Genomic DNA, 27,779 nt, shown 5'->3' on the forward strand with positions numbered 1-27,779 from the left:
GGTTCTGATATGTCATGTTGTTTCTTCAGGTATACATTTTGCATACTTTCTGACATCGTATTTGATCGACAACTGTTGTTACTTTTGAGGCAATGTTTTACCATTAAATCAACAAATGGTTTGCTAGATGCTTGCTTAAGTGACATGTGCTCTTTCTCTTTAACAGTTGTTAAATATTCACTTGTTTCATTCACTTTTTCCAGTTCTTCCAAACCTTCAAATACAATATCTGTAGAAGTTAACACCTGAACTTCTACTGGATTTTGGACTGGAGATTCTGTGTCTTAGTGAAGGAATTATTTGCTGAAAATGGTTGATTACCACACCCTTTTGATGATAGTTGAAATAAATACCTTTTATTCTTATTCTGCCTTGAAGACTTTTGGATCTGAGACAGAGCACACTGTTTTGGGGAGTGCTGGCCTAAAGTTTGTCTGTTCCTTGCCAATTTTGAAAATGTTTTGTTGCAAGTTGGGCTTATATCAATTTGATTTGATGTTTGGATATTCTTGCTGTTTTGTTGGATATCATTCTTAACAAAAGACTGAGCATCAGTATTCTTGATCCATGACTGGTTGTCTTCATCTGGCATTTTATCATCATAAACAACTGAATTACCAATAGGATCTTTGGTAAGTACCTGATGGTCACACTTCTGTGCTTCATCACTTTGAGCCACTAAATCATCATGGGCATCTTCTGTTTGTTTAAAGTGATCATTTATTTCCTGCATATCTTGTAAACAAACACCAGAACTCCTGAGATTATCTTTCAGTTCTGAGTTTTCTTGAGATTGAACATTTCTCATATCCTTTTTTGCAGTTTCTAAATGGAGTTCATAAACTTCAGCTTCTTTAATCTTTTCCACTAAGTCAATAACTTTTTCTTGAGTTGATAGAAGATTACTATTAATTATTTTATTTTTTTCTTGTTGGCTTTTTCTCCTACTTTTACTTCGTCTACCATTCCCTCCCTGTTGTTTTACTGCAGAATCCAAATTTATAGATTTTTTACTGTATTCTTTTGTACAAGTTGTTTTACAATCTCTGGAAAGATGCTCCTTTATGTCACAAGCTGGAGTACAAAACAAGTAAGGTTCTTCAAAATCATCTTCTAAAGAAACAGGTAGGGAACGAATAGTTTTTTCACACGTGTCCTTCTTCTGTTTCTTCATTCCCATTAAGTCTGGAACTTCACAACTGACCAAACCCTTGAGACCTTTAGATTTGGTAACAGGTAACTGTTGGTAGCTTTCTCTTTTTTTATCATCTCTTGATAATGAAGATCTTTTATCTTCATACAGTTGTTTTTCACATTCACTTTTTTCTTTGCTTGAAGAATCTAAAATTTTATTGTTGTCTGGAGAACAGTTCAGTCTTGAAAACTTTTGTGGAACTTCAATGTCCTTGAAAGAAGGGTCAGAATCTCCAGTTGGTTTGGAAAAGCTTCCCATTGATAGTTCATGTTTTGATGTATTTTTGTTGATTTTCTTGGTAGAATAAGAGATGTGGTTTTTTAACAAAGGAATTTCTTGATTATCTTCAGAATGATTACTATAGGCTTCATTATCACCTGAACCTAGATAAGTTTTTGGTCTATGGACTGATCTTAGGTATGGTTTATCATTCTTACCTCTTTCAACACAGGATTTATACATTTTAGGAGGTACATAGTCCTGGTCAGAACATGAAGAAAGAACCACTTCATCCATGATATAAATCTCTGCTGCATTAGGCCTTTGGTCATTGTATTCAGATGAGCCTGTGAACATTTGATTTTCTTTGAAAGAATTTAGAGTCTCTTTCCTTTGTTTAGTAATTTTTATGTTTCTCTGCTTCCTTCTGTTTACCACTCTTCTCTTGCTTTGTTTCTTCTTTGATGTTTTTTGACTTGAAATGAACTCATAAGGATCTTCTTCAATATTTGGTTCTGATTCATTTCCTAAAGGAAAGTTCACTGAAATATTTTTGTTTTCCCATCCACCTTTGAAGAATTTCTTTGGTTTTTGTGGAGCTGCTGTCTCAGACTCAACCAGAAGACCAGATGTAACATTTTCTTCAGGTACCTTTTGATTTTGCATTCTTTCTTGTTTACTAAAACTCCTTGATGTGGTGTTGCCACTTTTTGTTTTCTCTTGAAGATATTCAATTGGAGTGAGTATGAGCTTAGAAAGATCTTTTAAGGTTGAACTGACCATAGGTGTCGAAGTGGTCACTCTGTTGTTAACAGGATTCCTTAAAGAGTTTTCTTTGACTTGTTTCAATGGATGGTTGTTATTCACATGATCTGCTGTTTCATCAGATTTTCCTTTCCTTGCAACAGGAAACCCACTCCTTCAATAATATCCAGACAACAGTGTCAAAATGATTAACAATACAAATAACACAAGTTTTCAAATATTTCCTGATTCAGTTTATATCTGATGCACAGTGTTTTCAATAGACGAAAAAGTACCATGTCTTAATCTAAATGACACAAATATACATTACATCAATAAAATATTGAAATATTAAATTACTTACTAAAGTACAAAAAAACATTTACAGTGAAAATAAAATCAGTGTTCACACAAGATAATTTAAACTTTATTGATTTAGTATCAGTGTTCCTGAGGTTATAACAGTGAAATTATCAACAAAAAGAACTCAGCAAATTTTGAGTGGCCCTGTGAGTAGTTTAACTGGCCTATTGTTTTCCCAACATATCTGATTTTACAGTAACTGCGAGTGTATCTGTACAAGGAATAAATAAACCTTTGTTTGATAACTGTTTTGACACCAGTTATAATTGAAGGTTAAAGGTATTTTATTTTTGGAATACAGGCACTAATAAATGTACCCTATTTTTCTAAGAAAAGTAGTAATATTAAAAGTTTGAAATAGTAAGAAAACACTTGATTTTAACTCTTTCATTTGCTAAAAGACTGTTATAATTTCCAGAAGATTTCTTGAGATGTGTAGTTGAAAAATAATTTCTTTGTGGGCAAAGAGTTAGGTAGAGTATATAAGGCCCATTGAGTTGGTTAATAGCAAAGTTAGGTTTGAAAGAGTTTGGTATCAATGTGTGACAGCAAGTGTACACACCATTAAACTTCTGATGGACAGTTGTTATAAACTCATATTTACCTAGTAAACTTCAGCATTAAAAACAAAACAAAAGAAAAACGTTCATTCATGTCTGCAGTTTCAGAAGTGTAGTTCATAACTGGATTTCAAGAATTTAAATAATGCAGAAAATACAAAATTATTACTGTGAAAAAAAAGACAAAAGAGTTTGTAACAAGAAAGACAGGTTCACAGGAGTTGTTTCTAGTTCTAATTCCACTACAATGGCATATATATTGTCATAAAATAACCAATTAATAAAAACTAATTGTTTCTAAAGCCTGGTGTGATAACTGTTAATGATTATAGGTGTAAGTTATTGATTGAAATTTGTAAAGTACAACCTGTGAACCATGGACTTCTTGCATTCCTGAAACAGTCTGAATAGAGTTCACAAGAAGATAAATTGTTTCAAAAGAAAGGAAATTATACAATAAAAATCTAAATGAGAATTAAAGTATTATTTGAAAATTAGATCAATTTACATCACTGCTGTTTTATAAAGTGATCAGCTTCTGAAAACGATCTGAAGATCATAGGCTGTGAAGTTTGAAACATGAAGAACTAGCAGTCTTGATAGACTTAAATAGTTTACTGTAATTAATAATATAGTTTTAGTAATTGTTAATAAACTTATTAAAATGTTTAATTATCCAAGTAAAAACTGTTTGGACCTTCAGTGAACAATACCTAAGTTTCTATTTGTCACTTGAGAATTTATATGAAAAAAAAAAAAGATTTCCTACTATTTAAAATCACACTACTAAACTAAAATGTTGTCTTAGATATTTGTATAAAGCTACAAAAGGCTAATGTGCAATCCTTCCATAACTTTGAACTAACAGACTAGAGAGTAGGTTAACTATTGGACTACTCTAATCATATTGTGAAATTTGATTATCACTCCTATAATACACTCACAAACCCAAAATGTAGAACATAGTTTTGTGACAACAGAAAAAGTACCATGTACAGTTCACCAACCTAAGTACTAGAACTTCCCAGCCCATTCAACTCACCATTTCTATTTTCCATATACACTGCTGGCCAAAATCTTAAGGCCAATGAGCATAAAGAAAAAATGTGCATTTTGCATTGTTAGACTCAACCACTTATTTGAGTAGAGCTTTGAAAGATGAAAATAAGAAAAGGGAAAATAAAAACCTTTTTTAGCATTTAATAGGGAAAATGTGAACACTATGAAATTAGTCTAAACACTAGCTGGCCAAAAGTTTAAGACCATACTGAAATGAAGCTTTAATTGGTAAACATGTAACGAAATTTAGTCATTTGTGTTCAAGCATTAGCATTGTCAACATCACCCACTGACATCTCCTGTGTTACAATGGGTAAAAACATGGCAAAGGCTAAAAGGTTAACAGAGTTTGAACATGGCAGAATTGTCAAGCTGCAAAAGCAAGGTCTCTCTCAACATGCCATCGCAAGTGAAATTGGGCGCAGTAAATCTGGTGTAGCAAATTTCTTAAAATACGAAATGAGAATTTCAAGTGGTCGCCCCAAGAAAATCTCACTGGCATTGAGCAGGAGGATTCAACAGGTTGTCCGGCAAGACACCAGCTGATTGTCGAACCAGATTAAGGCCCTTATGGATGCAGAATGCAGCTCAAGAACAATAAGACGGCATCTACAAGAGAAACGCTTTAAAAACCATAAACGTCTTCAAAGGCCATGCCTCCTTCCACACCATGAAACACTTCAGTTAAATATTGCTGAGAAGCACCAAACATGGGATGTAGAAAAGTGGAAGAAGGTTTTGTTCTCTGATGAGAAAAAATTTAATCTGGATGGTCCAGATGGCTTCCAACGTCACTGGCATGATAAGGATATCCCACCGGAGGCATTTTCTACACGACACAGTGGAGGAGGTTCCATCACGATCTGGGGTGCTTTCTCCTTCCATGAAACAATGAAGCTTCAGGCTATACTGGGGCGTTAAACAGCAGATGGCTACACTGGCATGTTGGAGAAAGCATCCTTATTGACTGAAGGCTCTCACTTGTGTGGAAATAACTGGATCTTCCAGGTGAACATTGCTGCAATCCACAATGCCCACAGGACAAAGGACTTTTTCCTGGCAAATAACATGATTCTTTTGGACCATCCAGCATATTCGCCCAATCTGAACCCCACTGAAAAGGTTTGGGGGTGGATGGTAAAGGAAGTCTATAGAAATGGACGTCAATTCCAAACAGTACATGATCTTCATGAAGCCATCTTCACCACTTGGAATAATATTCCAGCCAGCCTTCTGTAAACACTTATATTGACCATGCCAAAGCGAATGTTTGCAGTTATTTGCAATGATGGCCATGCAACTCACAACTGAGACCTCTTGTTGGGCATCTCCTACTCTGTTTAGGACTTCTTCTTGATATGGTCTTAATCTTTTGACCAGCTAGTATTTAGGCTAATTTTGTTCACATTTTCTTTATTAAATGCTAAAAAAGTTTTTTATTTTTATTTTCCCTTTTCTTATTTTCATCTTTCAAAGCTCTACTCAAATAATTAGTGGAGTTTAAGAATGCAAAATGCATATTTTTTCTTTATGTTCACTGGCCTCAAGATTTTGGCTAGCAGTGTATATGTGTGTGCATTTATTTTATTTATAATACAGTTGAAGCTTTCTAACATTACTGGTATACCCAAAGATTACTGAAGAGATACGAAACCAAAACTTTGAGAAAGTATCTTACTTCACATTCAAGTTTACAGATCTTCCACAGGACTTATGTTGACTTGATTCATCCTCAGTATCTAGAGTATAACATAAAATTTAAGTTTCTAATTTTCCCCTAATTGTTTTAATAAAAACTTCTTTCAGTAGATTTTTCTTGATGTATATAAGACTAAAGAATACTTATCTGATACAGGAACCAGAAACGTTTTAAAAACGTTTATCAATACAGTAGTTCTGGTTATAATTTATCATTATTCTCACAATAAATAATATTTATTTAGTCATTATAATCCAATAAAGTACTGAAGTCCTGTCACACTCACAAAGATTTTGAATATTCCAAAAATATACACCACCAGAATATTTCTTGAAAAATAACTCTCCTTTAAATTATTTAAACAATATCATTGCCAACACACAGATACAATTAATACACATTCTGAATGGTATTTTTGAGTCAGAAAATTCCAGTATTTTGTAGGTGAAAAACTTACATTTACTACAATTGACTATTATCATAATGCTATGTTTTATTACTTTTGTGCCTTGTATCTTATATTCAAATGCAATTTATAATATACAACACACAAAAATACACTGAAAAATTCTTGCTTTGTCAATGCACACACATAATAAAAACCTTTTCAAAAATTCAGAAAGGGTGAAAAAAAACGCACCAGAATCAACGTAGATAACCTCTTCTTCTGGCTGTTCACGTTCTTTCCACCGGTTTTTCTTTTGCCGATCAGTTACATCAGTCTAGGTTGTGAAAAACAAAAGTGACACTTTTCAAATTTATTCAAACCAAGACCAAACATGCTTGATTTGAAAAAATATTACACATAAACCAAATTTTTCATTCAACACATATGCCAGGTTATGAGTCCAAAAACTAGGATGTGCAGTTGAACTAGAAAACTTTCAGTTATCATCAACTGGTACAACTTAAGTCTAGTGGAAGCAATTTGATAATATTTTCCCCACAATCAATTCATTCACAAGATTAACACTGGGGAAGTATTCTACTCACAACACAAGATTAACACTGGGGAAGTATTCTACTTACAACAAAACAAGTACTATATTCAAAGACATGCCTTTGTCCCATTGCTTACAAGTACCACACGTCATAATAAGTTCATATGAAGCAAGGGCAGACTCAAGTGGAGCATGGGTGTCAGGAAAAACCACCATATTTTTCCCCCCATGGGGTAAGTGTGTATCAGGAAAAACCACTACATTTTTTCCCCAGGGTGGGAGGAGGAATATAGGCACTGTAACTCAGTCTGTGAAACTTTAAAATAAACAGATATCATTCATATAATTTAGAACAGTTCATGTCCTTAATGTTAACTTACTTTACATAATTATGATATATTTTGTTTATTTATTAACATATTAAAAACTACATGTACACAACTAGGCCTATATATATACACATACACACACACACGACCATAGATTGGCAGGTCATTAAACTGACCTTATTTTTGAGTGGTCAAATGATATAAAACCTGTATAATGTAAATTCATTAATCTTTTGTTTTCAATAATTCTTTGGATCAAAAGTCCACTCCCTCTACTTAGAGTTGAGTCTTGGAATTACATCCCTACTAACAGACTTCAAAATTACCAAGTGTTCAAACCAAATAATAAAACTGTCACTGGATATTATTAGAAAAAACAGTCATTTGGTATAATGACAGGTGCTGTTATTCATTCATGATACACAATGTTCATATGGTGGCGCCACATGTAGCACAAGCTTTATTGAAGTCAGAATTGATTTCTTTTTTAGTATATATAAAATTAAGTTGTTAAATAATGGACTGTTATCTGTTTTGTAAATTATTTTTTAAAGTAAAAGTTAATTTCAAGAGTTAACAGTTCTTTATACTTCTATCTTGTTCTTCTTACTAATTATTTTTATTTTATTACAATTTTCTAATATTTTTTAATTGTATCAAAAAGACGTAAGCTTAAAAACTAAAGACTATTTAATTTGAATTATTAAGTATGTATTAGGCCCTATCCAACAACACCTTCTTAGTTTATTTAAAGCTCCAATATAATTTGAGAACTATATTTATTCGATTATTGTGACCTGAGTTGATATATCATTTCAGTGACAAGTAGCCTGTTTACTTAACAAAATATATGCAGTAAATATATATGTATATACGACTGTATTTGACGTTATTTTATTAGTCAACTGACCAGTTGGTTTCAGATTATTCAAATGGCTAATGCTTAAAATGTTATTTTCTTCTCCCACTCAAAACACATTACTAAATCATTTCAAGTAGAAAACAAGATGGAATCCTTCACAGCCTTGGCACTTGAAATTATTTTAGGCAGGATTATACTAATCTATAAGACCACTTTTCCCTTTTTATAAGCTACATTTTTGTGTACCAGCAATACTAAGAGTGGGGTGCACCTACACTGGGTTCAGTTTGATTACCCAAGATCTCTACCAGATGACCCTCAAATTAAAATTATTTTAAGCAGTATTTGTGTTAAATAACCTACAAGACACTGGTCGTGGTTAAATGCGTCAAGTGAAAGGATTTGACCTCCAGAGTCCAAAACCACAATTAGATCTCGATTCAGTCAAAAAATAATAGAACTATTCCAAATCTAAAATTATTATCTATGCTATAGAAAATGCTATTTTAAAATTAATCTTACAAAAAAGTTCTCAAATAATGAGATCAAAAAAGTATAACATTAACAGAAACTAAACAGTAAGTAAAATTGCGACTGTCAATCAAACTCGGAAATAACCTATCTTCTGATTCGTACAAAGACTTAGAAACATTCACCACTCTCACATTTACACCCCACAACTCACAGTGTTTCAAAGATGTGAACAATATTTAAAGACAACAACTATGTCATAATTCATAAAGATGGAAGCATTTCAGAGTCCATTCTCAGATGTCCATCTGGTCTGAAAGAAAGCCTCATTACTGAATATGAAACAAAATCAATGTTAAAATCTCAAAGGAGATGCAATAAACAAATAACGTTCCTGTGTTTGTTTCATTTAAACTTCTTAGAGAAAGCTTCATAACTATAAAGGTAATTTTGATTTCTTTGTCTCTGAAGTAAATGTTTAATTTTACTCACATGTGGAGAAAACACTCTACTCTTTTCTTTGTCTTGGGTTTTAACACACAGGTCTTCCATTTCAGAAGAGACAACTGTTGGAATCATTTATACAATCCAGATATAAGTACACAAGTTTGTGTATTCCAAAAAAATATAAAACTTATCCAACAGATAGTTTAGTTAGCTTTGATTGTATATTTCTTACTATTACAGCTGACTTAGTTCACAACAGTATCAGTTTCAACATAACAAAACATTGTCTGCAAACCTCTTATCTCTAATCTATCACATATAAAACTGTGTATCTCAGAACGGCTGGTATGGGTATTAACACTTTTATTGATAAGCAGAGAACAACGTTTTGACCTTCCTAGGTCATCTTTAGGTCGAAATGTTGTTCTCTCTTTATCAATAAAAGTGTTAATACCCATACCAGCCGTTCTGAGATACACAGTTTTATATTTAAAGTGTTAATACCCATACCAGCCGTTCTGAGATACACAGTTTTATATTTAGTGTTAATACCCATACCAGCCGTTCTGAGATACACAGTTTTATATTTAAAGTGTTAATACCCATACCAGCCATTCTGAGATACACAGTTTTATATTTAAAGTGTTAATACCCATACCAGCCGTTCTGAGATACACAGTTTTATATTTAAAGTGTTAATACCCATACCAGCCATTCTGAGATACAGTTTTATATTTAAAGTGTTAATACCCATACCAGCCATTCTGAGATACACAGTTTTATATTTAAAGTGTTAATACCCATACCAGCCGTTCTGAGATACACAGTTTTATATTTAGTGTTAATACCCATACCAGCCGTTCTGAGATACAGTTTTATATTTAAAGTGTTAATACCCATACCAGCCGTTCTGAGATACACAGTTTTATATTTAAAGTGTTAATACCCATACCAGCCATTCTGAGATACAGTTTTATATTTAAAGTGTTAATACCCATACCAGCCATTCTGAGATACACAGTTTTATATTTAAAGTGTTAATACCCATACCAGCCGTTCTGAGATACACAGTTTTATATTTAAAGTGTTAATACCCATACCAGCTATTCTGAGATACACAGTTTTATATTTAAAGTGTTAATACCCATACCAGCCATTCTGAGATACAGTTTTATATTTAAAGTGTTAATACCCATACCAGCCATTCTGAGATACAGTTTTATATTTAAAGTGTTAATACCCATACCAGCCATTCTGAGATACAGTTTTATATTTAAAGTGTTAATACCCATACCAGCCATTCTGAGATACACAGTTTTATATTTAAAGTGTTAATACCCATACCAGCCATTCTGAGATACACAGTTTTATATTTAAAGTGTTAATACCCATACCAGCCATTCTGAGATACAGTTTTATATTTAAAGTGTTAATACCCATACCAGCCGTTCTGAGATACACAGTTTTATATTTAAAGTGTTAATACCCATACCAGCCATTCTGAGATACACAGTTTTATATTTAAAGTGTTAATACCCATACCAGCCGTTCTGAGATACACAGTTTTATATTTAAAGTGTTAATACCCATACCAGCCGTTCTGAGATACACAGTTTTATATTTAAAGTGTTAATACCCATACCAGCTATTCTGAGATACATTTTTATTTCTAGTGGGTTTCTCATCATCAAACTTATATAACTGTTTTTTGTCGTCACTCACACTTGAATACTTCTCTGGTTGAGTGATTAAATTTTCCAATACTACAAAGAAGTTCTGAAAACATATTAATTTCACTAAAACTTGAAACGCCTGTGACATAGTGATATTTCTAATAAAACTATGTGTTCTTTATAGTTTATCGTTGTAGTTTTTTACTTATTATCACAAAATTCTCTTAAATCTGACTTCAGTCTAGATACATATTTAAACTTGTCTTTTATGCCAAGAGTAATGTGTATGGATAAATTATACCCTTGAATAAACTTATTAACTGATAAGTAATGTAAGCAATAAACAAAAACTTATCTATCTAAAAATATATCTTAAACAGATACCAGTCTACAGAAATTAGACAGATACCAGTCTACAGAAATTAGACAGATACCAGTCTACAGTAATTAGACAGATACCAGTCTACAGTAATTAGACAGATACCAGTCTACAGTAATTAGACAGATACCAGTCTACAGAAATTAAACAGATACCAGTCTACAGAAATTATACAGATACCAGTCTACAGTAATTAGACAGATACCAGTCTACAGTAATTAGACAGATACCAGTCTACAGAAATTAGAAAAAAATTAAAATGTTGTATTTCTTAGTGCTTTGTGTTTCTAACTTATTTTATTTTTTTCTAATTGCTATTGGTTTAATATCCATTTTAGCCTTTTTAACTTTAAACAGTTCTTTGGGTTACTGAAGAAAATATTCTGCATTATTTATTATTTATAACATGGACAGGCAAGATGGTATAGTTTATTTTAAAATTAATAATCTTGTAAAAAATAAACTAGTATGGCAGTAAAATAATTTTTTTAATGAAATTTCCTGTGATACCTCTATGAGTTGTACAAAATATAGGACCACAAAATGTTTTTAATTTTATCCAATCGAATTTCCTGCAACTAAAAAGAATCTTGTGAGAGATTCTATTCACCCAGTTTCCTGTGAGCCTTAAGTTCATGTGTCGTTCTTCATCTTCAGTGGTGCTGTGTTAGTGGTACATATAGTGCTCTGTAATATGGAATGTTTCAAGGATGTTCAGGACAAAAAACAATGTTTTCTATTAATATTCTACAACAACAATTCTCAGACTGTGGTTCACTGGCTTCCTCCAGGCAGTTCTATGAAATGTTTCATAATTATAGAAAGAAAGCAACAATATTGTGTGTGGTTCCCACTGTGCTTTACTTAAAAAATTCACGTGGTCCGATAAACACATTTTTGATACTAACCACCCTCCAATATATTTCTTCATGTAGTACAAGTTGAAATGTTTAGCTACACTACAATGAATTGTGAAACTTAGTGCTTAGCTATTCACTTAAAAGTAAAATTACTAAAGGAAATAGATTTGTGACTAAAAGATCAGAATGTTGTCTGTAAAGTGATGTTTTGTTTTAATGACACAACACTCATAAGTTTTAGAGATTGATCAATTAGAATTGTGACAGTCTTCAAGATAGAACTCTTTCAAGAAAAATATAATTTAAAATAATTATAAACAAGTCACACACTGTAAACTCTACCATAAGTTTAAGCTCATTTAACTCAAATTATTTAATTTAAAGCAAGCCTAAACAATCTTATAGCTCACTGAATGCTAGCCTCAAAATAACTGCATGTGAGTGCTAAATCAATAATGTTAAAAAAACAACAAAATTCCTCATCGGTATCTGATTTCATTTTATACTAATATAGATATCTATATAAATGTGATTGAACATTTTAAAGTCATAGAACTATTTAAAAATACATTTTATGTGTACAACTGTATTGGATGGAATTTGCCTAGTAATTATTGTTTTTTCCTATTTTAACAAAACATCAATGAAGAAGACATACAATACAACCAACCTATTTGAGTTAATCAGAGAGTAAAGTACTCCCAGGACTTGAAAAGACAAACGTCTTATCAATATAACTTTTAAAAAATGATAAAATTCACTACTCCCAGAAGTTGGGCCACCTGACAGTGTCTCCCTGTTCTAGATTTATTACAGCAGTCAAGTATCAACTGATATGTCTTAGGTTCATTACAGTAGTCAAATATAAACTGATACATCTTAGGTTTACTATAGCAGTCAGGTATAAACAGATACATCTTAGGTTTATTACAGCAGTCAGGTATAAACAGATACGCTTTAGGTTTATTACAGCAGTCAAGTATAAACTGATACATCTTAGGTTTATTACAGCAGTCAGGTATAAACAGATACGCTTTAGGTTTATTACAGCAGTCAAGTATAAACTGATACATCTTAGGTTTACTACAGCAGTCAGGTATAAACAGATATGCTTTAGGCTTATTACAGTAGTCAAGTATAAACTGATACGTCTTAGGTTTATTACAGCAGTCAAGTATAAACTGATACATCTTAGGTTTATTACAGCAGTCAAATATAAACTGATATGTTTTAGGTTCATTACAGTAGTCAAATATAAACTGATATGTTTTAGATTTATTACAGCAGTCAAGTATAAACTGATATGTCTTAGGTTTATTACAGCAGTCAAGTATAAACTGATACGTCTTTCTTGATTCAGTCGGGTAACTTTACATAAGACTGTTTGGTCACTCTTAAATAAAGATGATGTTATTTATTCATTAGTTTGCTCATGAGAAGCTAGGGTTAGCTGGTGATAAGATGACTGATTATTTGAAACTTCCAGGTTCCAGTGTGGCAATATAATTACGTACCCCAAGAAAGTGTTGAATGATGAAATGAAAGTCTGGGCATGACTGTGGTTAGTGTGCTCCTGTTGTAAATTTGAGGATTCTTGATTCAAAACCTATAACAGTAAACATTTTCTCTGTACTTTAGGTATGAACTGCATTATAAAAGTGATTGTGTTGAATTTCTTGCAATGTTATTCAAAGGCTATATGCACCAGTCATACCTAATTTTTAAACAACAGACTAAAGGGAAAACAAATTTTCAACATCACTCACTGCCAATTATTCAACATTCCCTTATCATTGAATAGTGGGATTGATCATAACATTAAATTGCGCCCACTCTTCAAAGAATGAGCATGGTATGATTTTGCAAATTGACCAACACATTATAACATCCCCATGGCAATGAGATTCAGACCTTCAACTCTGAGATTGTGAGTCAACTGCCCTAACCACCAGCCCACCATGTTAGGCCTAAGAGTGACAGTCTAATCCTACTATTCAATCATACAAGGCCAATAGTTGGTTACAACATCCCCTCTCTATTCAAATGGGTATGAGCAGATAATTCTCATATAGATTACAGTAAAATTCTGAACTGAAATTTAAAGAGGAGGGACATGGTTTCCATATAGTACATCCAGAACATGGAAAGGATGCAAAAAGATTACACATCTATCTAAAGATATTAGCATTTTCAAGAAAAAAAACTTCAAAAAGAGTTGTTGCTTCTTTGACTCATTTGCTATTTCACTGAAGATGTTTTGATGTAATGAAGACTATGAGTGCAGGATGTACCTCTGATTGGAGCTGCCATGGTGATCTTCAAACATTTCACCTTTGGTCTGTCTAATGATGGCTCCACCATTAGTGCTCAAAACTACCTTGATGACCTTTTGATCCTTTCAACTTTGGTCCATTCAATGAGGGGTTCAACATTAAGAGTCCTTAGAACTACCTTGATGACCCTTTGATCCTTTCAACTTTGGTCCATTCAATGATGGGTTCAACATTAAGAGTCCTTAGAACTACCTTGATGACCCTTTGATCCTTTCAACTTTGGTCCATTCAATGAGGGGTTAAACATTAAGAGTCCTTAGAACTACCTTGATGACCCTTTGATCCTTTCAACTTTGGTCCATTCAATGATGGGTTCAACATTAAGAGTCCTCTGAGCTAACTTGGCAATTCTTTGATCCTTTCAGTTTTGGTCCATTTGTTGAATAAAATAATCCTACATTCTAAAGTTAGGTCTACTCTTATCCTGACTACGTTAACTTTCAAGAAGTTGAGACTATTTCTAACATTGGGTGAAGGTTATGTTTACAGAGTGACAAGATGTAAACATATTGTATCTCATGTCCTAAACTTACTACAAACTCTTTAACAAGTTTATTTATACACTATATAAAGTGTTGTTATTTGAAAGAAAAAACAACACAATAAATCCAAACATAAGCTACAGGGAAATTCAAAACTTAAGTATTTCAGTAAAAAGTGAAATCACAAACAATCTAACATTGACTATTAGCCACACATGAAATGCAGAACTTTCTTATAACAGTAAAAAACTGTCTTCTAAGTTCAATAAAACAGGTTTCTAATCATAGATTCTCATTCAAAACATACAGAAGTATAGATCACTGGAGCAAATAAACATCTTCCATGTTTTTAAAAACTTCATTTAAATTGTATCTGTTAAAACTTTCCTCATAAACCTACAGATAAACTTCCAGCATGAAGTACTGATACTAGATAAAAGTCATTTTATAAGGTTTGTTTTCACAGACTTCTCTTACCTTCTCTACCAGAATCTAAGCTTACAGCATGAACCAACTGTTCGACTGCTGAAACAACTTCTTGTAACTGTGGCTTTCCTTTGAGGTTCCTGGAGAAGTTAAGAAAACAGTTACGGATTGAACGATGAAAGGGCAATCACTCTATATTGAATAAGTCTGGTTTATATTTTTCTGACAAGTTTCACATTATTTTGAAATCAGTTACATACATTTTTCTTAATTTTAAGATAGTAACTGTTTTATATTGACAATTGCAATTCTCTTAATGTTTATTTTAAAAATATGAATAATTAGTCCTCAAGTCTTTCTTCTTTGAATGTTAAGGTTTGAAGAAAATCTACACAAAGAAGTTTTAGTGTTAAAAAAATGTAACAATTTATACTGAGCTACAAAAGAAAAGTAAATCCTTCATTTAATAAATATTAACTTATGACCAGAGCAAGTTGCTGATGCAACTCAAATAACAGAAAGACCATTATTAAGTAATAATAATATTCTGATGATTAGGTACTTGAAAATGATTAAACTATATTGAAACTTGGCAGTAAACCTTTTCAAAATGGTAAAATTTTTAAATTTTTCAACAGCAACAAACAACTTGTGGCAAATACGTATTAGTCACGTTTGAGACACACCTGCCATACCAAAAGAAAAGTGTTAATATTGACAGTAACTGAGATCGGGTGAAATTTTTGTGCCAACACCCAGGACGTTTGTACTCTGACACTCACATGAACAACTCCTTCAACCCAGGATTCTTAAAGCCATTTCATAGTTTAATTGCATAGTTCATAAAATTCGTACAACATGTAATATTTATTATTTTATTCAAAGTATTTTATGCTAGTGGACATATGCTACTTATCATACAGTCTTTGTGACAAAATCTTTCCAGAAAATCTACCTTAGTTACTTCTGATATTGAAAGTATTATCACATGTTCAGAAGCAAGCCTGATCTTAACAGTGTCATGGGACCTTCTAACAACGTGTGTGAAAAATTTATATTAGTTTAAAACAGACAATTTTGAACATGAATAACATAAAACAGTGTTTCCCAAGTTTTAATTTGATATTCTGTACAAACCTTTTAGTGACAGTTGCTTTGCAAAAGGGACAGGAAACCTTGTTTGTATACCGAAAACTGCTAATCATGCATTTTCTACAAAAAAACAACAACACACAATTATTGAACTAAAAGTGTATGATATAAACTGATTGTTGTAGTACATTTCTGAAAATATTAAATCACAAGGAAATAATGAAACGTATGTTACTTAAATTGCCATAAAGAAAAGCATATCTTACACCTCTCAACACCAGACACAACACTCTGAGAAAGTAAAACAATAAATTCTAATGTACAGTTTACAAATGATGTAGGTATGTAAATACATCTCTTCCAGGTGTTACTTTAAATTTTCAAACATTATCTTATAGAGCACTGCTGCTATAAAGTTCATTTAGCTTTCAACTACTTCTGAACAGACTTGCCAGATCATTTTCTTGGATTTTACCAAGTTAAATAAAGAAACATATAACGAACCTTATTTTATTAAAAAATTGGTGTGTTTTCTTCCTTGGCATACAGTTTACTTTCCTTCATTCTTTTGTACAATTTTTCAGACAGTTACCATTCTTTAGATGTTGTGTTTTATAAAAGATTTTTATAATAAGACATTTAGTGTTTCCATACTTAGCCGGGAATGATTTTTTACCTTCATATTGTTTACCAACGAGAGCAGCCTTTCTGTTGCAGCTGAAGAATGATACAATGATAGTAAGTTTATCATTAATTTAGAAGTAATTGAGAAACAAAATTTATCTCTAAATTTTTTTGAGAAATATAATACTAATATTTCTCTGGTTCTGAAATGTTATTATCTTACAAAGTTAATCTGACCATTATCTGTTGATGTCTTCGTACTGTTTTCACTCAATAATATTAGAAAATTTCATGGCCTATGAGTTAATTGAATATAGCTGTCCTTGAGACATTTTTTGGATCTAAAGCTTCAAACAGCTGTAAATATGTGAACATACCAGATGATACAAACTCTTTGTACATTTCCTTGCATAGTTTGACATAAAAATTCAATGTCTTGAGCTGAAATTCTGCAAGTTCTTTGGTTTGGATTTTGGAAGAATATTCTAGAAAGATACTTTCAGTTCTTGTTCTGTGATACATTTCACTTACGGGAAGGTAAATTGAAGGATCATTGTTGTTAACCTTCGATATATCTGTATCTTTTAGTACTTCTCTTGTAATAAAATTACAAAGGATACCTTTCATACCACATACTGTAGATGGAGGCATGTAGCTTATGAATTTTGAAGCTCTCAGCTTGAAACTTTAAATTTATTTTATTTACATATAGCAGAATAAAAGTTAGAAATGTAAAGTATATTTTTACAATTGGATTCTGTAAACCTTCTAGTGTTGTATATGCAAAAGTTATCCCATCTTCTAATGCCACTGAAGTAAAAACAAGACAAGTGCTGGCCATTGATTAAGTTGTCTTTCTTCCACTTCCTGAAGTGATAACCATCGAGTACAGCTAGGATGCAAAATCATTTTAGGATCAGTTGGTAAAATCCTGAAATTCTACATATTCAGATAATCTCTTTGGGCTGTTTGACAAATATGAAAAAAATATTTCTAGTCAGCTCCTGTAAGGAAGTTGGAAATTCAGAACATGCATAGGATGCACATAAATACATTGAATGGTATACACAGCCTTGTACAAAGAGATATGGTACCTTTTGCTTTAGAACACTTTGAACACCACTTTTTGACCCCATTCTTACGCTTGTATTATCACTTCCATAGCCTATCAGATTTTTAAATGAAATTCCATGTTTTCCAAAAACTTTACTATAGAACTGTAAATGCCTTGGGCAGTACAGCAGTTAATTTCTGAAAGAGTTAAAAACTTGTCAACTGTTTTTTTTAATATGGCTATCATAAAATCCAGCTATGAGAACCAGTTGTTTCTTGCAGATACATCTGTACTTTCATCAAAAATTAATAAACATTAAAATTATTTAATTGTGCTACAAGAATAACCAAATATTCCTCACCAATGACATTATGAAAATAGCTGTTACTTTTGTTCTTGGATATTTAATACCCTTAACAATTTTAGAATCAGGGCAAGCATTAGACAGAAGGCCTGGAAGATAATGATTGTATTGACATGGGAAGATTGTGTTCTGCCACAAACACACACATTTTCAGTTCAGTGGAAGCCACTTGAAACATGCTATATGAAGAATAGAGGGCCATAAGAAATCAGTTACTTACTTTAGAAGTCTGGGCACTTGCTTTGATATTGTTTAAATGTTTCATACTGTCAAGATGTTTCTCAAGTATGGTAACACAATTCCATATTTTACAAAATGACTTATTTACTTATTTTTTGTGACAATTGACGTTTCTGTTGGTAACTAGACCTATGTAGGCTTACTTCCTTGTGTGACAACTAACGTTTCTGTTGATAACTAGACCTATGTAGGCTTACTTCCTTGTGTGACAACTAACGTTTCTGTTGATAACTAGACCTATGTAGGCTTACTTCCTTGTGTGACAACTAACGTTTCTGTTGGTAACTAGGCCTATGTAGGCTTACTTCCTTGTGTGACAACTAACGTTTCTGTTGGTAACTAGGCCTATGTAGGCTTACTTCCTTGTGTGACAACTAACGTTTCTGTTGGTAACTAGGCCTATGTATGCTTACTTCCTTGTGTGACAACTAACGTTTCTGTTGGTAACTAGACCTATGTAGGCTTACTTCCTTGTGTGACAACTAACGTTTCTGTTGGTAACTAGGCCTATGTAGGCTTACTTCCTTGTGTGACAACTAACGTTTCTGTTGGTAACTAGGCCTATGTAGGCTTACTTCCTTGTGTGACAACTAACGTTTCTGTTGGTAACTAGGCCTATGTAGGCTTACTTCCTTGTGTGACAACTAACGTTTCTGTTGGTAACTAGGCCTATGTAGGCTTACTTCCTGCATGGACTTTCTACTAAATCACTATCCTTATTGCTACTTTTCTCAGCCACTATGATCTGTGGGTTAGGTTAAATGTAAATTAAATAAAATTATAGAAAACACAAATTTAAAATTAAACAATACATTACACTTTAAACGAATACTGACACTTACGAGCCACAATTCACAAAATCATAACAATAGCTACAGTATATAAAAACAAGACTAAAAGAACCACCAGTGGATCATCATTGTTTGAAATTATCTTGCACCTGCGCAATGAGCCCTTATAAAGAATATTTAAATATTTAAACATATTTGTTTTGTTTGTTTTTGAATTTCACCCAAAGCTACTCAAGGGCAATCTGTGCTAGCCATCCCTAATTTAGCAGTGTGAGACTAGAGGGAAGGCAGCTAGTCATCACTACCCACTGCCAATTCTTTTATCAACGAATAGTGGGATTGACCATCACATTATAACGCCCTCACGACTGAAAGGGTGAGCATGTTTGGCACGACGGGATGCGAACCAGTGACCCTAAGATTACGAGTCGCACGCTTTAACTCGCTTGGCCATGCTGGGCCTATATTTAGATATAAAACTCGCCCTTATCACAAGGTAAAATTTCACATGAAGGAGGCAATAAATATTAAAATCTTTTTTTGGTCATGTAACAGGTAAATTAGCAAAATTTACCAAATTTCATGAAGGTTTTATCAAATAGAGCCAAATTTGGCAAGCTTGCTTCTGAAGACAAACATTTACATTCTAAATATCTTCCACAATCGACTCTTCTGCACAAAAAAATGTAGAGTTATCCTTGAGTACAAACCACCACTACATCGTGTCCCTTTCTCATTCACTCCATGGTAAATTAAAAATAGAATTATCCCAGAGAATACATTACACACAATTACACTGTATCACTTTATTACTGAGGTCTACTGGAGGCCAAAACATGAGATTATCTTAGGATACAAATGACATCACATCAATTTCTTACTTATGCTGTATTCAAGTCTTTGACATACAGTAACATTTGTACTTGTTTTTTTAACATAACTTGAAATAAGTATTATATGTATGAATGAAAACATGTTGAATGTTTGTACAGGATCAAAGAATGTTCATTGTTTTTACTTTTCATATTACAGCAAGGTTTAATGAAATCTGGTTAGATTCATAAACAATGAACACTGTATAAACATTCAACATTTTCATTTGTAGAAACAATTAAAATGCATACACAAAATTTCCAGTTGAAAGGAATGCATTCCATAACTTACAAAGAATTCAATGCTATTGAAACTTTCCAGTATCTGTAACTATAAAACACAAAATCGTAATCACTTAGGTATGAAGATAGAAGTAACATTAAATAAAAATCTATTGACAAAGAACTGTATCAGCTTGTAACATCTTCCAATTTTTCTTAAAAATTCAAAAACAAAATGATTTGTGTGTGTTCCTCCCCTATCTTAATCTTCAAAAACATGATTAGTTGTCCTACACAACCTGTTATCATCTCACAGAAAGATACAATGTATATGTAATATTTAGATTTTGTTTATCTAGAAAAATTTCACATTTGTTTGTAAATTATGTAAACTTAAAACTGTGGCTCTAATAAAGAATCAATACAGTAATCGTACGACTTGTAAAAATATACTTAGATAAATAACCCATGAAGCCATAACACACGTAATCTATCTTAAAGTTACAGGTACATAGAGAAATGTATTAACCATACCTACAAAACTGATGACTGCAACTCGTGAAAACTGGATCTTGTAGAAGATGATTACTGGAAAAGAAACAGAACAAAACATTCTGGTAACTTACTAGCCATGTCTCTCAGTATTGCTGTAAATTAGAAAAACAAACAGGCACCCTACTAGCAACAAGGGTCTAACTTACTAGCCATGTCTCTCAGTATTGCTGTAAATCAGAAAAACAAACAGGCACCCTACTAGCAACAAGGGTCTAAACAGGCACCCTACTAGCAACAAGGGTCTAACTTACTTGAACTCTTAATAAACTATCCTTTCTCTCATCAAATGATCCTACAGTCCAGTTAATTGGTCTCATTTCAAGCTCTACACAAGTGTGAGTTTCTTAGTTATGTTCTTTTGTGTAGCTGACACCTTGAATTAAGTGTTTGTGTAGCTCACACCTTGAATATCTTACAAGCACAAGATAAACACCTTTTCCATCGTCCCCAAAACAAAGTGTTAACATATTGGTAAGTGAAGATCTCCCTTCAGTAAATGATTGTTGATCTTACTTTATATTTTAATAATGTTGTGGATCTCCCTCTATTAAACTCTTCAATTTTCCCACTAAATAAGAAAACCTAATATCATCCTATAATTTCCAAATCATTTTGTCATTACCTTAAAACTAATAGTATGTTTAGTAATTTATAAATCTTCAGACACTACCACAGTACATGTTGACCAATTAAAAATAAAAGAGAAATCACAATTAATCTTTGACTTCGTCTAAAACTGCTTCATCTGGTGATTCATCTATTTTTTTCTTACCACTTAACCACCAAAGGATAAAAACCTAAGTAATTTATTCCAGCATTTCACATAGAATACTCAGGATCAGAAATATCTTCTGAAAATGGAGTTTGTCGAAATTAAATAGTACCATTTTAATAAATGTTTTGTCTGTATGCTTGTGGTATTCAGGTAGATGGATATTCATTAGGTAGTTACAGTTATCTTCAAAATGAAGATTTAAAAATATTAGACAAAGAATAACTTTGTAAAGAACAGCAAATAGATAATCAATTCACCCAAGAAGAACAGATAAAGGTTTTATTTATATACAAAATGATATGTACATTTATCATATGTTACATAAGTTATTTCACTGGATGACTCACTGGCTGCTGAGAATGGACAGCATTTTAACTTTATAAAGATATCTACAGAAGACACAAACAGAGTCAAGAATAATTCACATCCATACAAGACAAGTACCAAAGAAAGCAAATGGTCCTGGTGATGCATCCCACAATCATTAGGTTACCAATGGCAACGATTATTTCAAATAAACTCATAAAAAAGGTGAAAACCCCCAAACTGTATCAATTTGTACAAGTTTCTGTATCACCCCTTGAACTGAGCAACACATCACTCCAGGGTGAAACACAGAAACAGAGATCAGCAGACACAAGCTTTATAGAATAATCACTGTAAGATGCAGCCTTTGTGTATAGTAAGGTGCAAGTTTGTTGTAAATCTGGTTACCAGAAAGATGTATGCTGAAAATCTGTATGAAAATTCAGGGAACATGTCTGAAATATACTGAATAAAGGTGTATTCTACAACAGGTAAGAAAGGCTGAAATTAACTACTCTTTAACCTGTTGACTGCCAAGTATTTCAGCTGCTACAATACAACTCTAATGCTTCTTCATTTTGTAACGTTTTTCGTGACGCCTTTTTGGATCGAAAGTGAAACAATTTGTAAGTAGGTCAAATGCATGTATGGTGCTGACATCTAGCGTCGAAGTTAGGTATTATTGAGAATGAATTAACTCATCCGTGGCACTGTGTTACTGGGCTTGGACGAGTTATCTCGTCTACAGCATTGAACAGGTTAAACTATGATATATGCAATTACACTAGAAAAAAAATACAAGAAAAACTAAAACACAGCTAACTGTACAAAAGCAGAAATAATGAAAATAATTACACAAATATATTTTAAACACATATTAAGTGAAACAGAACAAGACAAAGACAAAAACTGACAAATTCCACTTCATTTGTTAGCTAATTACTTCTGTGCAGTTATCATCCAACTCTCTGAAGGAGAGAGGAAACATTAAAATAAAAATCACACAAAATAATGTGGCACACATTAACTCAATACATGCAACTTTCTATCTTATTATGTCAAGTATACATACACATATATATAAGTATACAAAGTAAACATTTTTTATTGAATTTTATGAAAGAAATATTTGGTAGTACAAAGTTTCATAGTAAATACTGAACATTTTTAACACTCACCATTTCACACATTGCAACGTTTTTGAAACAGAGTCAACAACTTGACAAATCCTGTTAGCGTATTCCATTTGTTCTCTCAGGCATGAAAAACTAAAAGAAAAAAAACATTGATTTGCTTTTCACACTTCAAATATTAAGCTCAAGTTTTAACTCTGGCATCTTATAATATGGAAAGGGTATTAAATTAGAAACATTACACACTTCAAACTGGTCATACTGAGAGCTCCATGGCAAAGTATGACTGATTTAGTACTTTCTTGTTAAGTACATTACACACTTCAAACTGGTCATACTGAGAGCTCCATGGCAAAGTATGACTAATTTAGTACTTTCTTGTTAAGTACATTACACACTTCAAACTGGTCATACTGAGAGCTCCATGGCAAAGTATGACTGATTTAGTACTTTCTTGTTAAGTACATTACACACTTCAAACTGGTCATACTGAGAGCTCCATGGCAAAGTATGACTGATTTAGTACTTTCTTGTTAAGTACATTACACACTTCAAACTGGTCATACTGAGAGCTCCATGGCAAAGTATGACTGATTTAGTAAGTACTTTCAAACTGGTCATACTGAGAGCTCCATGGCAAAGTATGACTGATTTACACACACTTCAAACTGGTCATACTGAGAGCTCCATGGCAAAGTATGACTGATTTAGTACTTTCTTGTTAAGTACATTACACACTTCAAACTGGTCATACTGAGAGCTCCATGGCAAAGTATGACTGATTTAGTACTTTCTTGTTAAGTACATTACACACTTCAAACTGGTCATACTGAGAGCTCCATGGCAAAGTATGACTGATTTAGTACTTTCTTGTTAAGTACATTACACACTTCAAACTGGTCATACTGAGAGCTCCATGGCAAAGTATGACTGATTTAGTACTTTCTTGTTAAGGTTTTTAACTGATTCATTTAAAGTGATGACATAGTGTGATTGAAACTTCTAATTTTTTTCTGTCCAGTCAAGTAACAGGAAGAGAAAGTGAGTATTGTAGTGTTTAAAAACCCAAACAATTGTAAAGATAACAAAGAATACATCAAGTCACACAAGTATGAAAAACAACTGTAGAAAGACCACAAACCCACAACAGGAAAACCGAGAAATAGATAACTAATTTACACAAAAAAAAACATAATTAAATAAAACAAAACTTTAAATAGTAGAAAGCAAGAGAAAAAAGTAAAATATAACTGGGAAAAAACTGGTCCAATGATAAAAGTGTTACTTAAATATTAACTCCAATACAATTACTTGAGAAGCCAAAACAACTTCTAAATGATCACAGATTAGTGGAGTAACACAGAACATAATGAAAATATACCACAAATGTGTGTTTTTCCTATAGCAAAGCCTCATTTGCCGTGTCCACCAAGGGGAACTGAACCAGTGATTTTAGCACTATAAAACTGAAGACTTACCACAATCCGAGCATGAGACTGTGGTAAATGAAAGCTAAGTTAGACATTATCATCTGGCCACATTACCAGAAGTAATAAGACACTGTATCATCCATGTTTCTGTCTCGAAACACTTGAAAGTAAAAATGTATGTTGAAAATGGAGACAAACCTTCAAAATGGGTAATTTTAAATACAAACAAAATATTCAACAACAAGTAAAATTAAAACCATGATGTTTTTAATTATATGGCATTCAATGGGTTCTGGCCCTTCAAGGATGTTCTGACACCCAACTGCCCTCAACAAATTGAAAATCAATCACTAACTCCAGCCCTTATCAACCCCTAGTATTAAAATCATATAAAACTGCAGCCTCTACCATTCTAGATAATTTTATCTACAAATTTACCATTCTAATGGAAAAATAAAACTAATTCAAGAGAGAGAGAAAATGATATACGTAAAGCTACAGAACAGAAAAGTTTAGAACAATTAAAGAACAAAATCAACATAAGCACAAAAACTGTCCAAGTACCATCAAAGAATGTAGTGTTTATAGTTACACAAAGAATTATCTGTGCTTTGCCCACCATGGTATTGAAACCCAATTTCTATCAATGTAAGTCTGCAGAAGAATGGCTATGCCATAGGTGGAGAGCATGAGAGAGAGATTTGCCAATCAGTAGAGGTCTTGTATGTTAATACCCATACCAGCCATCCTGAGATACAGAAGCTAACTGGCTTCTTCTAAGCATATCCTTGGCATACCACTACAAAGAATTATTGTCATATGTTCCTCAGATTAAACCTCTCCTGAAGTGGTGTATTCAGGTTTAATACAAGAACACCCATATGATAGAGAAACTGGAAAAAGAAAGGATAACAGAACCATACCTGAAACAAGTTGAAATTTAACAAGATGTTTGCACTTTTATTTATGAATATAGATTGTTGTGATAGATTTAAATTTTCAAAATTATTCAGACCTTGGACAAGCTACTTAGCCTTATGTACTAATCATATTAATAATATTAGAGATAATGTACATGTTAACAACTTCAGAAGCCTAGACATTACTTAATTAAGCAGAATTATTTCTTAATTAGAATTATTAATTTGTGGCACAATTTTCAAATGTTTCATCTTTAAATTTATTAAATGTAAGACAGATATAGTACCAAGGATTATTTTTAAGTTAGGTTTTTTTGTATGTTTGGGAATATTTAACAAAAGAAAATCCATTATGACAATGACTGTTCAGATTAGAAAATTCTCTCACGTACAGCAACCCAAAGAACAAACTAAATTTAGTTCTTTATGTTAACATAGCCAAAATTTGAAAAATAATTTGGCTAGCATATACATCAAGTAAACCATTTAATAAACTTATGATTTAACTGAAAAATAATTTATTAAAATACACAACACCTGAGCTTTCAAAGTTAAGACCAATTCTCTAATATTGAGATTTATATTTTCTAAGCTTCTATTCCACCATTTAAACAGTGTACACTTAAGGAAATTGTCCACTTACAAACATTTTAATTAGGTCTTGTCTAATTCTTCAAGACTTAAAACCTCTTCTCATAGCTTAATCTACTTAAAGTTAACATTAAGTAATATTCAAATAACATGGCTTTACACATTTTCTAGCATGTTGTTTCTTTACAAAGGAAATTAAATTATATCACATAATGGATTACAATCATTTATTTGTTCTTATACTTCAAGCATATTAAAACAGGAAACTGTTGCTTTGTTCTTGTTCATCATAGGTTATTTTTATACTGTTCTTGTAAGTTAGTTCCAACATCTTGAAAGGAAAAAATACAAGATGTCAATTCAACCCATTAAAGATTACTTAAGCCTAAAATTAAATACATAAGTGATCATTATTGTAATGTTAAGTTTTTATTACGTAAAACAAATACAGCGTGTTCGGAAAGTCACTGTGCAGTTTTATCTGTTAATAAATATATAAGTGCACAGTGACTTTCCGAACACGCTGTATGTATATGGAAATATTCCAAGTGCTAATCTTGTCTAGTTATAAGTTTATCAGTAACATTAGTTCATACATTTGAAGCAAATGGCATTATTATTATTCTATAAATAAATTATTCCTCACAAACGTAAAAAAATATTGCAATTAAGATGAAAGTATCCTTTTGCAAGTTATAACTTGTACAAACAACATTTGAACGCCCTATGCCATTAGACAGCCAAGGGCAAAACACACTTATTTTACGAAATGTACCCTGACAGGCCAACAAAAAACTGAAATTAAAACGTCCATGTTTATAATTCATTAATATAAATATATTTGTTAAAAATACAAATTTAATTGTAAAATTAAAAATTGTAAATAAACTCATACTCATAAATCATTAAGTATCTTCTGCAACCAACTTTCCCGAGTATGAAAATTATAAATATTAAACAGAGGTCGTGGTACAGTGGAAAAAACAACATCAACATATATATATATATATATATTTTAAGTATAATTCAAACGACAACTGAACATTTTCAAAAGAGTTATCGGATATTATATAATTCAATCGTCGATGCTTGATTCTAAATTATAAAGCAATATATTTTATTTCGGAATCTTAATATGAAGCTACACTGTTTTTAATTTTGAAATGGTAGACTGGAGACAAGGGAGTAAGTTAAACCAGCAGCACTTTTATCGCGAAGTGTGGAAAACCTTTTTTAAAGGAATGAACCCTGAACCATGAACTCTTGTTAATTCTCAGGTAATTTCTTCTATATACTCAAAAAAAAATCTTATTTGGGAGGAGAATAAGTGGCAGAGTTATTCAACCTACCAATTCTGTAGTAATGTTTTATTGATTGAGTTGGGCCTATTAGTAACATCTTTAAGTTCCTATGGACTCAGAAACTTGTCTTCTTCATTTTCTTTCAAATTTTCTTCGGTGGTAGCATGGCCTAGCGCGTAAGGGTTGCGACTCGTAATCCGAGGGTCGCGGGTTCGCGCCCGCGTCGCGCTAAACATGCTCGCCCTCCCAGCCGTGGGGGTGTATAATGTTACGGTCAATCCCACTATTCGTTGTTAAAAGAGTAGGTGGGTGGTGATGACTAGCTGCCTTCCCTCTAGTCTTACACTGCTAAATTAGGGACGGCTAGCACAGATAGCCCTCGAGTAGCTTTGTGCGAAATTCCCAATCAAAAATCGGTGGTAGCAGAATAAATCTCTCATCACCTTACATTACGTTTCTTCATCCTT

General features: G+C 32.5%; 1 protein-coding gene across 4 annotated transcripts; it reads right to left on the reverse strand.

The window, feature by feature from the left end:
• Positions 1-253: 253 nt before the first annotated feature.
• Positions 254-26,972, reverse strand: LOC143234638 (uncharacterized). Of its 4 annotated transcripts, none has more exons than XM_076472126.1 (9): positions 26,907-26,972; positions 23,116-23,205; positions 20,836-20,889; positions 16,180-16,254; positions 15,094-15,182; positions 8,935-9,008; positions 6,480-6,561; positions 5,819-5,879; positions 254-2,333 (listed from the first exon to the last, which is right to left on the reverse strand). In XM_076472126.1, exons 1-9 carry the CDS (start codon positions 26,915-26,917, stop codon positions 254-256), a joined length of 2,616 nt encoding a protein of 871 aa, XP_076328241.1. In that variant the 5' UTR covers positions 26,918-26,972. The 4 variants fall into 4 exon arrangements, with proteins under 4 accessions (XP_076328241.1, XP_076328242.1, XP_076328243.1 ...); XM_076472127.1 differs by lacking the exon at positions 26,907-26,972 and adding an exon at positions 26,658-26,796; XM_076472128.1 differs by lacking the exon at positions 20,836-20,889 and having other exon boundaries at positions 26,907-26,939.
• Between the last annotated feature and the right edge of the window lie 807 nt (positions 26,973-27,779).

This window comes from Tachypleus tridentatus, chromosome 12, assembly GCF_004210375.1.
Source record: "Tachypleus tridentatus isolate NWPU-2018 chromosome 12, ASM421037v1, whole genome shotgun sequence".
NCBI classification, from domain to species: Eukaryota; Metazoa; Arthropoda; class Merostomata; order Xiphosura; family Limulidae; genus Tachypleus; species Tachypleus tridentatus.

Coding starts and splice junctions, on each gene's coding strand:
- LOC143234638 (XM_076472126.1), bottom strand. Junction 20,890..23,115: donor ACGTTGCAATGTGTGAAATG/GTGAGTGTTAAA, acceptor TTTCTTTTCCAG/TAATCATCTTCTACAAGATC. Junction 16,255..20,835: donor TGCAGTCATCAGTTTTGTAG/GTATGGTTAATA, acceptor GTTTTTTTGTAG/AAAATGCATGATTAGCAGTT.